The sequence below is a fragment of the Botrytis deweyae genome, assembly GCF_014898535.1.
Source record: "Botrytis deweyae strain B1 chromosome Unknown BDEW_019, whole genome shotgun sequence".
Lineage (NCBI taxonomy): Eukaryota > Fungi > Ascomycota > Leotiomycetes > Helotiales > Sclerotiniaceae > Botrytis > Botrytis deweyae.
In genome coordinates, this window is record NW_024066226.1 from 740,691 (window position 1) to 753,143 (window position 12,453).

Sequence of the window (12,453 nt, forward strand, 5' to 3'; positions counted from 1 at the left end):
AGTGTGGACGGTGTAGTATGTTTCCATCTTTAGGTCATCATCGTGTCATGGAAGCCGCACGAGGGGCCCTCGTGACGATGGTTTTGAAGTGGTAAATATGTTTCTTCTTGACCAAGTTATCGGAATCGGCAGTTGAGTAGTGAAAATATCAAACTATCGATGATTTGATTTAATGGTCTTGTTTGTTAAAGAAGAAAGAAAAAGAGACCGGACAAGAAAAATCAAACAAAATATTTCTTACACTAGCGTGGTTCGCTAAATTCAACTTAGGCCCCGCGCTGCTCTAAGGCTCTCAGATTGATTCAGTTGCCGCGATGCGTACATACATACTAGTCCATAGGGACTTTCTGGCTGTTCCTACATTTTCATCATTTTAATCATTACCCACCCAAAACTGCAAACTTATCGAAACCCTCAATTTGTAAATCTGGAAACCTTCAATAACCCGTCACATCACATCACATACAATACAAATACGATATTACCTCCCAAAATAAGAATCACCCTCACCACATAACTGAATACCATCTGCGAATACCAACAACCCTTCACACCCAAATCCAGCCCTCTGCGATATCCTTAACTTGCTACTTTGTTCAACAAAAATCACCCGATACCTCACTTGCTTGTACCTCTCTATCTACAAGCATATCTCGAAAGTTATTCAACGTCACAAACGGAAGCTCATAATATTGCCATCATCGGAAGTTTGACACAAAGCGCATAGTTATCAGATTTTAAATTCATCCTTTCGTAATGGATAACCTGTGGAGTCGCCGTTCGAAGTAAGTATTTCCTTCTTCGTTCCCGCATTGTCTCTTTTCTTTGAGCGCTTCTAACCAAAGGGTGGTGCAGTTCCAGCAAACTTTCGCTATCCACAGGCAATCCAACTACGAATGGATCAACTCTTGGTGGTGGCGACCACGCAGCAAGGGGATTCGTCTTGGGAAGAAGACATGGAGACACTTCTTCGCACAGCACAAAAAATCCTTTCAATTCCATGTCCCCTTCGGCCTCATCCTTATCCTCTCCAACAACGGGCGCATCGAGCGCTTTTGGATTAGGATCAGGCGCTTTCGCATCATTTGGAAACTCAAAGGGCCCGAAAACTCCTGGAGGTGGAGGTGCGCTGGATTTTGGAAGTGTAGTGGGAGGATCTACCAAAACACCAACTGCGGAGAAAAATTATAGAGATTTGGGAACAAAGACATCTAAAACTTCCCTTACAGATTCTAAGACGGCTGCAGCGCCAGCTTCACACCAATTTCGACATGGCTGGGTATTTTGGTACAGACCTCCAATCTCCAAGTCAAACGGATTTGTTGAATACGAAAAGACATTACACCCAATGGCAGCATTCAATTCGGCGGAGGAATTGTTTGACGTTTTCGATCATATGAGGCACCCCTCGAATCTGCCACTAGTCTCCGATTACCACATGTTTAAGAAGGGAATTCGTCCAGTTTGGGAGGATGATGAAAATAAAAAGGGAGGCAAATGGATTGTGAGACTCAAGAAGGGTGTGGCTGATCGTTATTGGGAAGATTTAGTCTTTGCAATGGCTGGAGATGAGTTCGACCCCAGCGAAGAAGTTTGCGGGGTTGTACTTAGCGTGCGCAATGGAGAAGATATCTTGAGTATCTGGACCCGTTCAGGTGGCGGGAGGGTACTCAAAATTAGGTATTTAACCCTTTACAAAATGCTCAACAAATAGACTAACCATTGAACAGGGAGACATTAAAGCGCGTTCTTTCATTCCCACCTGAAACTAAGGTAGAATGGAAGTCTCATGATTCTAGTATACAACAACGAACTGCTATCGACGAAGCTCGAAAGGAGAAGGCGGCCAATCATCACAATAATCGTAATGGCACCGAACACTCGGAGAAGAAATAAGCAATCATTATTTCAACATTTTATTGAGCTCCCTAGGCCACGAGTTTTCTTTTTCCTTACAGGAACTGTACAAGTATTTGGGTTGCATGAATTGGTAAAAGCGAAATGAATGAACGATTTGTTTGGCTTAGGTGGCGATTTTTAACTTAAATGTCATTTTGGTTCTGATTCTTCTTCATACCTTTTGATTTTAAGGGAGCCTGTATCATAGTTTCGAAGAGTTTCTTGTTCAGTGACTCTTCTTGGCCTTGCCTTTCTTTCTACTTCTGCTAGTTTAGGATTGCGGTAGCTACATTCAATGTGCTACCTACTACGCAGTAGATCTCATGGCGAGCAAAATACATTTCTATGAAAGAACATCAAGGGACTTGGAGAAGAAGTTTATGTGGATATCAGTAGCTGTGACGTAGTTCATATTGCTTACTTTTGCGTAATACTCTGATAATGGGGTTGGATTTATGAATTATGCTTATTTACCTATGCTGACTCCTGGGTATGCATAGTTGAAGGGGAGGTATTATTGGAGAGATATTTTAAGAGTGAATTATAATTATTATTATTTATTTGAAGGAGAAGAAATAAAATAAACATATATATGTGATTTCCTAACACTAGGTATCTATAATTCGTTTTGAATATTCATATTATATTTGAATTAGGGCCCGTTCGAATCAAAAAAAAATTTGATATTAGACTAATATATTAGACATATTAGACCTAATATAATATTTACTAAATGTAATATTAAGTTTAATATATATTAGCTCAAATAAATGTATTTATTGAATATAATAGTAGATCTAATAAAATATTGAATCTAATAATATTAAAATAATAAATACAATAAATTTTCTTATATAGTAATCAACAGCAACTTTTGAGGTTTAGTTGGGCTAATATATTTGAGAAAAAGCATTATCTTCTTTATTTTAATTTAATTTCTTTATTTTCAACTCAACTTTGTATATCCCAATATTACTTCAAATATATTAGCTTTATTCAAATATCAATATTTCAAATCCCTTATCATTTTATTATTATTAGAGATTTCATCAATAAAATAAAAAATCGATCCGAACAAACCCTTAATATTCTTCTGAAAAGAAGAAAAAGTAGAAGTAGCCGAGGTCTTATCTCTTTACATTTTGTCATGTCTTTGTCTCCACCATTCGATGCACTCACACCCTTCCACTGTCGAATAATTCATAAATCAAAACAACGCCATCCATCTATACAACAACCTCACCAAGCTTCTGTGGTCCAATGGTTAGGATTCCACCCTTCCAAGGTGGAGGTTCGTGTTCGATTCACGGCAGTTGCAATTCTTTTTGCATTTTCTCAATTTTTTTTGAATTGTCTTATTTGTCTGTCTCAAAAATTTGTGTCTTTTTGAGTTTTTTGTGTAAATGGATAGGGGGGATGGATAGATGAACTCGATTTTTGCTGTGTGGGTGGAGAAAAGGAGAGGGCAGGTGGACTGAGCGGCTCGGTTCGGTTCCGGCGGGATCATGACGGCATGCGGATTTATGTTTATGTTTGTTTGGGCTTTTTAATACTATATACCTTTTATATACAAAAAGGGGGGCTATAGGGATATTTTGGTGCTTATCGAGTGTAGTTATTATATCTGTTGAATACTTATTTACATAGGGCAACCCTTTTTTTATATATATAGATATTCGAGAGAATATAGACAAGCAAATCGTATTCGTCGGTATTTTATTCTATTAGAATACTAGGTATTTATTCTAAATTATCAAGTCTCTTATTATAGATTCCAAATAAAAGGAAAGGGTATATAGAAGCAAGTTAATTCGAGACTAGTAAAAACTTTATTCTGAGAGAAATTCTCCATAGTCTAATGAGATAGTCGTTAACATCGTACAGCTTGTTTTGCATTTTGTTCTCTCATCGATCTCAGTACGAGTAGAAAACGTTCGTAGTTCGTAGTTCGTGGTTCGAAAAACATAGGATCGCAATTCCGGATATCTTTTGAGATGGTATTCTATCAGACGAGCTTTTTCTCGGCCCTTCGTGGCTAAAAATAACAACGGCTTCGCTAGCGCTCTCCGTAGTTATTTTTAACGCTACTCAGGACCTACGCCTACGCTCGTGCTGCGCAGCTTTTTAATAATAATAATAATAATAATAATAGTAATAATAATAATAATAATAATAATAATAATAATAATAATAATAATAATAATAATAATAATAATAATAATAATAATAATAATAATAATAATAATAATAATAATAATAATAATAATAATAATAATAATAATATAATAATAATAATAATAATAATAATAATAATAATAATAATAATAATAATAATAATAATAATAATAATAATAATAATAATAATAATAATAATAATAATAATAATAAATGAATTTCGCTAGCCTCTCGCTTCTAGCTCGCATAAGGGCGCCGAAGGCGTCTTTAAGTCTAAATCTAATAAATCTAATAAGTCTAATAAGTCTAATAAGTCTAATAAGTCTAATAAGTCTAATAAAAATAAGTCTAATAATCTAATAAGTCTAATAAGTCTAATAAGTCTAATAAGTCTAATAAGTCTAATAAGTCTAATAAGTTTAATAAGTCTAATAAATCTATTTCCCTCTTATAAATCTAATTCTTTTTTTTTTATAAATCTAATTCTTTTTTATAAATCTAATTCTTTTTTTATAAATCTAATCCTTTTTTATAAATCTAATCCCCTTCTCTTTCTAATCCCCTCCCCCTCCCCCTCTCATTCTCCTCCTCTTTCTAATCCCCTCCTCTTTCTACTCTCCTCTTTCTAATCCCTCTCCTCCCCTTTCTAATCCCTCTCCTCCCCTTTCTAATCCCCTTTCTAATCCACCTCCCCTTTCTAATCCACCTCCCCTTTCTAATCCCCTCCTCTTTCTAATCCCCCCCTCCTCTCCCTCCCCTTTCTAATCCCCCTCCCTCTCTCCCTCCTCTTTCTAATCCCCCCCTCCTCTCTATCCCCTTTCTAATCCCCTCCTCTTTCTAATTCCCTCCCCTTTCTAATTCCTTATCTCTCTTATCGCAAATCCCGAACCTCCGAACCAATCAGAAACGTTTATTCAATTCTTCAAAATCTTCAATATTTTTAAATTTTCAATCTCTTCAATTTACTCTCTAATCAATTATTTCTCTTATTAACTATAACTTATTAATACAAAAATTATATCATTAAAAAGCTCTCAATTCATAGAATCCTAGAATCCCTTTCGATCTCATTTCATGAATTCTCTACTCTTGATTTGTTGATTAATTTGATATAAAGCATTTTGATGTTCGCGCACGGGGCATCCGTACTTTTTCTCGACCAATCAGCTTCCAGTTATAAACCGTGTTTTAAATCCTGTATGTTAGGGATTGAATTTTTGGGGCTTGTATCGAATCATTGGGTTGGATCTGTATCTTGCTTTATAAGTACATTTTACTCTCCTTCTTTCTCAGTGGTTGTTTTGAGTTTTGGGCAGAGAGAGAGAGAGCGTACTCTGAGATGACTGACTTCTTCTAATGCTTGGAATGATGTACATCTTTGTATTTTCGTTTTTCAATGTGGTGTTTTACTAATTCCTGTTTTGGGTGACAATTAATCAAGAATTAGTTAGTTGTCGATGCTGGGTAATATTATCCATCTTTTATCGATCGAGTAAAAGTCATGGAAAAAGACTTCTTTATAGGTCAATTATGGTTTTGGAACTGCTTGGATCTCCATGATTCGAAGTGAAAAGTATGAATACTTTATCCTTTCTGGCTATGAAGACCATCATATCACAAGCAAATCAATCTGGACGTGCAAGTTTTCTACAAGAAAATCTGTATTGCATTCTCTTCGTTTAAGAAGCTATCTAATTGACGAGACACTCATAACAATGTTCCATAAACGCCAAACGTTTTAGTCTGAAATAGTGCAGTTCAAACTTCATGTCCTCACTCGTCCTCAGCTAATAACATCTCGAAGGAACCAGAGAGGATAATTAGTCTAGTATCAATATAATCTCACACAGTCTCCCCACTCCGTAATCATTCTCCCCACCAGCACAAACCCCCAAACAGGCGGAATGAATATCCCAAGAGGAATAAACGCAAACACATACAAGAGAACTGCTACTGGCCCAGGACCAAAATTTGGAGATATCGCCACAAAAAATTAAGACATGAATATTCCAAACGCGATTTTAGTACACTCTCGGAAAGCCCTTTTGATCCCCTTTTTCCAACTAAAGGCTTCAATTTGTGTATCATTTATAAGCGTTTGGTTAATTTCATAAGTGTTATGATAGATGTCGGGAACACTCAATAGACACAAAGAAAGAAAGATTGGAAACAAAAAGAGGATCTTGAGAAGCTCAAGGGTACTGAGAAGGGGAAGACAGAATCCATATAGGCCACTAGCAAGCCAGGTCATCATGATACCTCTTTCAGTTACGGAACTCTCGCCAGAATGAAATTCCGTCAATCCCGCAATTAACCCAAAGAAGAGACCTACAGCACAAATTCCGATACTAATTTCTACTAGTATAGCCCATCCCATTCGTCCGCTTGTTCTTTTTATAGTCGGTGAGTAAAGAAGCTCTTCGAGCTCGGCGATTGATGCAGTAGTCGTAGTGGGTCTTTCCGGCAGTTTAAGTAGCGTACGCACATTGGAAATAGATGCGGCCAGGCAATTCTCTTCACTATCAGTGATCGGTGAAAGTACTCTGAGTTGGATCGCATTGGACTCTTCTTTATTGCTTTTGGGCGAATTAGCAAAGTCATCCCAGCGGAGAAATCGATGACAATTTGGATGGTAGATTGTAGCCGATCGGACTGGAGTGAACTCTGCATAGTCACCTGAACTTATTGGAATAACATAATCTTTCAATGCAAGATTATATAGAATCATGATCCGTTTGATGTAAGAGTCGGCAAATTTGTAGGCTTTAAGCCTCATCCTATTTACCTTCATGTTCTGCAACATGGCGAAAAATGACCTTGTCTTCTCACCCCGAACAGATGACAAATCTTCCATAGCAAGGTGAATGGTATATAATAGGCCTTTTCTTGATGACCGCCTGGGTGCACGAGGAATTTGGATTTGGTACTCATCTGTTGAACCTACTGGCCTTGCTAGGATGTCCGGATTAGACTGCGTACGGGATTCATCAACGAAGAATCCATTTTGTAGTACTGGGCTCTCATTACCACCATCAGGCAAGGTTTTACCAGCTGGATTTACAGGTTGGTCGGCCTGCGTCGCGCTCGTTTCAGATTCGTTTGCGGGGGGGATAGTAGAAGCATCGAGTTGAGAGATGACTTCCAGATGTATCATTTTGGCATCTTTGGCGGATAGCTTCTTCTTTGCCTTGCTTGCAATGATTAAATCAAGGAGATTATTGAACATATCGAAGATATAGATCTGGCTAGCCGTTGAAGTAATTCTAAGGGAGAAATCTCGAATGTCTTTTTTAGTAAGACCACTCCATGCTGGATTCTCAACTTGCATCCCATCTTTTGGTAAAAGGGAAATCATTTGCGCTATTCCGCCTTCAAATCTTCCACCCGATCTTTCTGCTTCAACCATAGTCTCGCTTCGTATCATGTATAAGCAAGAATAGTCTGGAGAGACCATATTTGAAATTAGGTTAACAAGAGTCATGGCAAGATATGGTATGACTGTAAGGTGATATGATGCGTATCCCCAGCGGCTAATCAGATCTGGGCGATTTGAGAGAAGCGTGGTGAATGCAGCGACAACCTGAACAACTGAGGCCACTGCTTTCAGAACACTATAGCTAGCACTGATCTCGCTACTAAGCCTTGGATCTCCGTGAGTGTCTGAAGCCACCTGAGAAATCAAAAAGGTGTTGCGGGGCACTATGGCAAACTCATAACCTTCTGGAAGCTCGTATGTACCATGTACTCGCGACAATCGTAAATCCACGCGCGATCTGGCCCAGACGGAATCGAAGTGTATCCACGTGGATGATTGTTCGCGGGCGTATGAAGGAAGATATGTTATCATGTTTGCTTTTATGGGTTGAGATGAGTCGTGCCCAGATTGCTCCTCGGGATCTGTATCCTCCACACCTATATCATCCTCAAGTACTACCCCCACAGAAAACTTCTGTCCCGGCTTAGGTTTCCAGTGAGGTGCTCGAACAACCATACATAATGCCCCGGCTCTGCATGCCTTTTCGAGCTCATTCCGGGCCAGTATCGGGAGTCGAACAATAGCGTTGAGAGCGCGCAGGAGACCAGAGATTGGAAAAAACAAAGCCAACAGAGCATTACAACCCTGAAGAAGGGAGTCATCTCCAGGGCTTGATTTAACGGTCGCTGCATGGGCTAAATAATTTGTGGCAAAGAAAATAATAACAGCTGCAACTGAAGGCCAATAGTTCTTGCTAATAGGAAGGCATAATATATGCTCATTGCCATGTTGAGTTGTGCTATTAGGAACCTTTATGGTGATATTTGTCAAAAGACGATCGGGAAAAATGGAGCTCATCATGAGATTGAACTAGGTGCTCAAGGTAAACACGCACTGCGCTAGCATTGCGTAGATGTTTTGAGGCCTCTATATATAATTTTGGCAATTCTCAACCTCATAGAACATCTTGTCCCTTATTATTTCGAGCGGCTGAAGTAGCCAATATGTGTACACCTCTTAGCGCCAACATGTATTGCATCTCAATCAAATCATATACACCAATAAATTTGGGGAGTCAGACAGACTCCGTCCAGCCTGAATAACCAACCAATGTTCGAGATCTAATCTTCTTCCATACATAGGCCTGTCATCACTGAACAGAGTAGCTCTGCACATCTGAAGTGGTGTGCAGAACTTCTGCCCTCGAGCCTTCTTTATTAGAGAAAAAGTAAACTCCCAAATAATCTTCGCATCAACTGACACACTCGAGTCACAATGTGGCTGATCTGTAAGTTGAGATGAATATATCGGCTGAATGCCAGTTATGCGGTATTCCATCGAAACGTTTGAACGGCTTAATCATGATGCAGTAGCAGTGTAGCTAGTCATCTCAAACATGAGATCGCAAGAAAATGTTTAGGGTTATGTCGACTTAAGTCGGCGGGGTGAGAAGGGGAGAGGGGCTCGAGGGGCATGTGGGGTCACGTAATATCGGACTAAACATCCCTTCCAACACCGATGTCAGCTCGTTAACCTCATGCAGCAAAAAATCATCGGCATCATCGAAACGAAAATTCCCGACATGTCTATTCCTCGATTGCCATCTGAAGTGAGACGGCGGTAGAAAGAAAGCTATCAAGACTATACTACTGGCCAATCTTAGCATGCGAGATGCTTGTTTTATCTCTAGTCTCGAAAGTACGGGATGCACACAATGTCATGTCTAGATGTAGGATGTGTTGCACCATCTACACGGTGTCAATAGACCCCGATTGTGTGACCTTTGTGTCTATTGAGCATTCCATATGTGATGGATTATTGTTAAAGGTAGGTAGAGGTTCCGAAGTGGCAGATATAAATATATATATCCCAAGACATGCTCTTTGGCTCTTCATTTCCATTCTTCTCTGTTTTCTATTAACTAGCTAGTATCAAACAAGCAAGGTGGAATAACCCCGCATCTGTTATACGATCTCAAGATACCTCTCCCTTCACACTCAGGTTCGCATCAAACATCGACCTTATCTCAATATGCGATCAACTGCAGTCCTCATCGTGGGTGCAGGTCCTGCCGGCCTCACTTTGGCCCTCGAACTTTCTCTTCAGAAAATCCCATTCATCCTAATCGATCCTCTCTTCACCCAGTCCCCCAATTCTCGCGCTCTCGTCCTTCACACTCGTTCCATGGAACTTTTCTCCCGACATGCCTCTCTCGTATCGAATCTCCTCCCTCTCTGCAAACAAAATCTCGGCTTAAGTTTCTACGTCAACAAGAAGAATGCATTCGAAATGGATCTCACCCGGGAGAACATGGGTGTACTCGACACAGAGTATTCAGGACCTTATTTTCTCAGCCAGGGCGAGACAGAAGCATGTCTTGAAAAACAATTAGAAGAATATGGAAGCAAAGTGGAGAGGGGAACAAAAGCCACGTCCATTGTTCAGGATAATAATGGTGTTTCAGTTCGGGTTAAACAAGTAAGGCAAGATGGCTACGAAGAATCAGACGAGGAAGAGATTCGCTGTCAATACATTGTTGGATGTGACGGATCTCATTCAATGGTTCGGAAATCGGCCGACCTGAAATTCGAAGGCTCTGCATACCAATCGGATTTCATATTGGCAGACGTGAAGCTAAAATGGGAGTATGCCTCGGATCGATTGACGTTGTTCATGGGAAATGAATTCATGATGTGTTTACCACTCAAAGATGGAGTACACCGACTTGTATTAAGTGTTCCTAATTTTAAGAAAGATGAATCGACTTACGGAGAGGCTAAAGATGATGTACCTACTCTTAAAGAATTTGAAGAAGCTTTCAAAAGACTTGCTAGGGGGGACATTGAACTCGAGGATCCTCCTATATGGATTACAAGATTTAAACTCCATCACAGGCTTGCCGATTCCTTTCGCAATGGTCGTATATTCATCGCTGGAGATGCAGCGCATATCCATTCGCCGGCTGGTGGTCAGGGGATGAACACAGGTATCCAGGATGCCGTCAATCTCGGCTGGAAACTCGGCGCTGTTCTTCGAAACCAAAGGAAAGAAAGTTTTCTCGACTCCTACAGTATTGAACGACGTCGTGTGGGCGTCAATCTCTTGAAGGGTACAGACCAGGTCTTCGAATTCATGGCCACAACCAATCCCGTTTATCTCTATCTACGCAACACTCTCTTCCCGTGGATGGCCCCGATTGCTTTCAAAAAGGGTGCAAATCGCGCTAGGAGATATCGATTCATCACTCAACTGGGAATACGATATCGACATTCGTCGATTTGTAGAACTGCAAGTGCATATTACGGCCCCAGAAGAGGAGGTGATCGCGCACCTGATGGGAAAATAGTCTTACCTGACACTCAAGAGCAGACGAATCTATACTCGTTATTCAAGGGGCCAACGCATCATTTATTGCTCTTTTCAGGATTGGGGAGAGAGTCAATGGATGCACAGGATTTGTTAGAGACGGTTGGAACAGACTTTCCGGAAAAGGAACAAAGTTGGTTGAGGATCCATAGGATCGTGGGTGGAGAGAAAAAAGGAGGAGAAGGGATTTATGATGAAGCAGGTATTCTACATGAGAGGTATGGGTTTGTAAATGAACCCGGTTACGTTTGTGTTAGACCCGATGCCTATATTGAGTATATTGGGACAATGAAGGGGTTAGCAGAATGGAAAGCAAGTTTGCTTTTATGAAGAGAGAACGAGTATGATGTTGAGATATTTGGAAGTTTGTAGATTTAGTTATGGATTTGGATCCTGGTGGAGATAGCTCTGCGGAGTATTGATGAGAGGCGCTGCGGTTTTGTATGGAATGGGATGGGATGGGATGGGATGGGATGGGATGGGATGGGATGGGATGGGATGGGATGGGATGGGATGGGATGGGATGGGATGGGATGGGATGGGATGGGATGGGATGGGATGGGATGGGATTGGATGTCTGGTTCTAGTAATGTTTGAATGTATTAATTGGGAATACCTCACTCACTCTCTCGATAGGATAGGATATGGTGGCTGTCGTATTATATATATGAAATTCTACTTATCATTATTTTCTCTACCCTTGCACAACTTGATGCTTGTTTGTGGATGAATATGAATTTGTATATATATATGTTAATACTGAATCCTGATATGATTGTTGATACCTAGGTATTGATATCGATTTGAATAATTTACTAACCCAACTAAACTAGAAATTGTAAAATGTTCTTAGACCGACTGACTTTACTCTTGAGAACGATGGATTTTTGATTCTTGTTTCGTGGGATTCGAATCGAATCCTGATGATTAGGATTACTAGATTCAAGATTTAAGATTCAAGATTCTGTATATCTGTATATCTGTATATCTGTATATCTGTATATCTGTATATCTGTATATCTGTATATCTGTATATCTGTATATCTGTATATCTGTAAAGATATTCATGATATCGGAATGTCAAGAAGTTAAGAAGTTACGAAACGAATTTATCTCATCTTATCTTTTTCAATTTATAGTCTGAGTTGGATGTAGTGCTTGATGCTTAGTATTAAACTTGAAGTATTATTGAGATTTGGGATTTGGGATTTAATAGATGTAAGATAAATAATAGTAATTAGATAAATAGATAATAGATAAATAAATAAATAAATAAATAAATAGATAAATAGATAAATAAATAAATAGATAAATCTAATCATTTAATATATTATATATTATATATATTATTATATTATGATATATATTATATATTATTATCTATTATTATATATTATTATATTATATTATATATAATTATATATTATTATATATTATTATATATTATTATATATATATATATTATAGTATATATTATGATATATTATTATTAGTTATTATATAGTATTATACTAGTTATTAAATATTATTATATATTA

General features: G+C 38.7%; 3 protein-coding genes across 3 annotated transcripts; 2 read left to right on the forward strand and 1 right to left on the reverse strand.

The window, feature by feature from the left end:
• Positions 1–335: 335 nt before the first annotated feature.
• On the forward strand, positions 336–2,459 carry EAE98_007940 (uncharacterized protein). The gene is made up of 3 exons (XM_038955563.1): positions 336–785; positions 856–1,680; positions 1,731–2,459. Exons 1-3 carry the CDS (start codon positions 757–759, stop codon positions 1,894–1,896), a joined length of 1,020 nt encoding a protein of 339 aa, XP_038808292.1. The 5' UTR covers positions 336–756; the 3' UTR covers positions 1,897–2,459.
• Positions 2,460–6,067: 3,608 nt separating this feature from the next.
• On the reverse strand, positions 6,068–8,407 carry EAE98_007941 (uncharacterized protein; the record flags this gene model as incomplete). The annotated part of the gene is made up of 1 exon (XM_038955564.1): positions 6,068–8,407. One exon carries the CDS (start codon positions 8,405–8,407, stop codon positions 6,068–6,070), a length of 2,340 nt encoding a protein of 779 aa, XP_038808293.1.
• A 1,173-nt stretch (positions 8,408–9,580) lies between these two features.
• Positions 9,581–11,245, forward strand: EAE98_007942 (uncharacterized protein; the record flags this gene model as incomplete). The annotated part of the gene is made up of 1 exon (XM_038955565.1): positions 9,581–11,245. One exon carries the CDS (start codon positions 9,581–9,583, stop codon positions 11,243–11,245), a length of 1,665 nt encoding a protein of 554 aa, XP_038808294.1.
• Positions 11,246–12,453: the final 1,208 nt, after the last annotated feature.

What these genes read in the sequence shown, in the direction of transcription:
- EAE98_007940 (XM_038955563.1), top strand. Translation starts at nt 757, where the DNA reads ATGGATAACCTGTGGAGTCGCCGTTCGAA. An exon ending in CTGTGGAGTCGCCGTTCGAA is followed by an intron (nt 786 to 855) that starts GTAAGTATTTCC and finishes AGGGTGGTGCAG; the next exon opens with TTCCAGCAAACTTTCGCTAT. An exon ending in GGGAGGGTACTCAAAATTAG is followed by an intron (nt 1,681 to 1,730) that starts GTATTTAACCCT and finishes ACCATTGAACAG; the next exon opens with GGAGACATTAAAGCGCGTTC.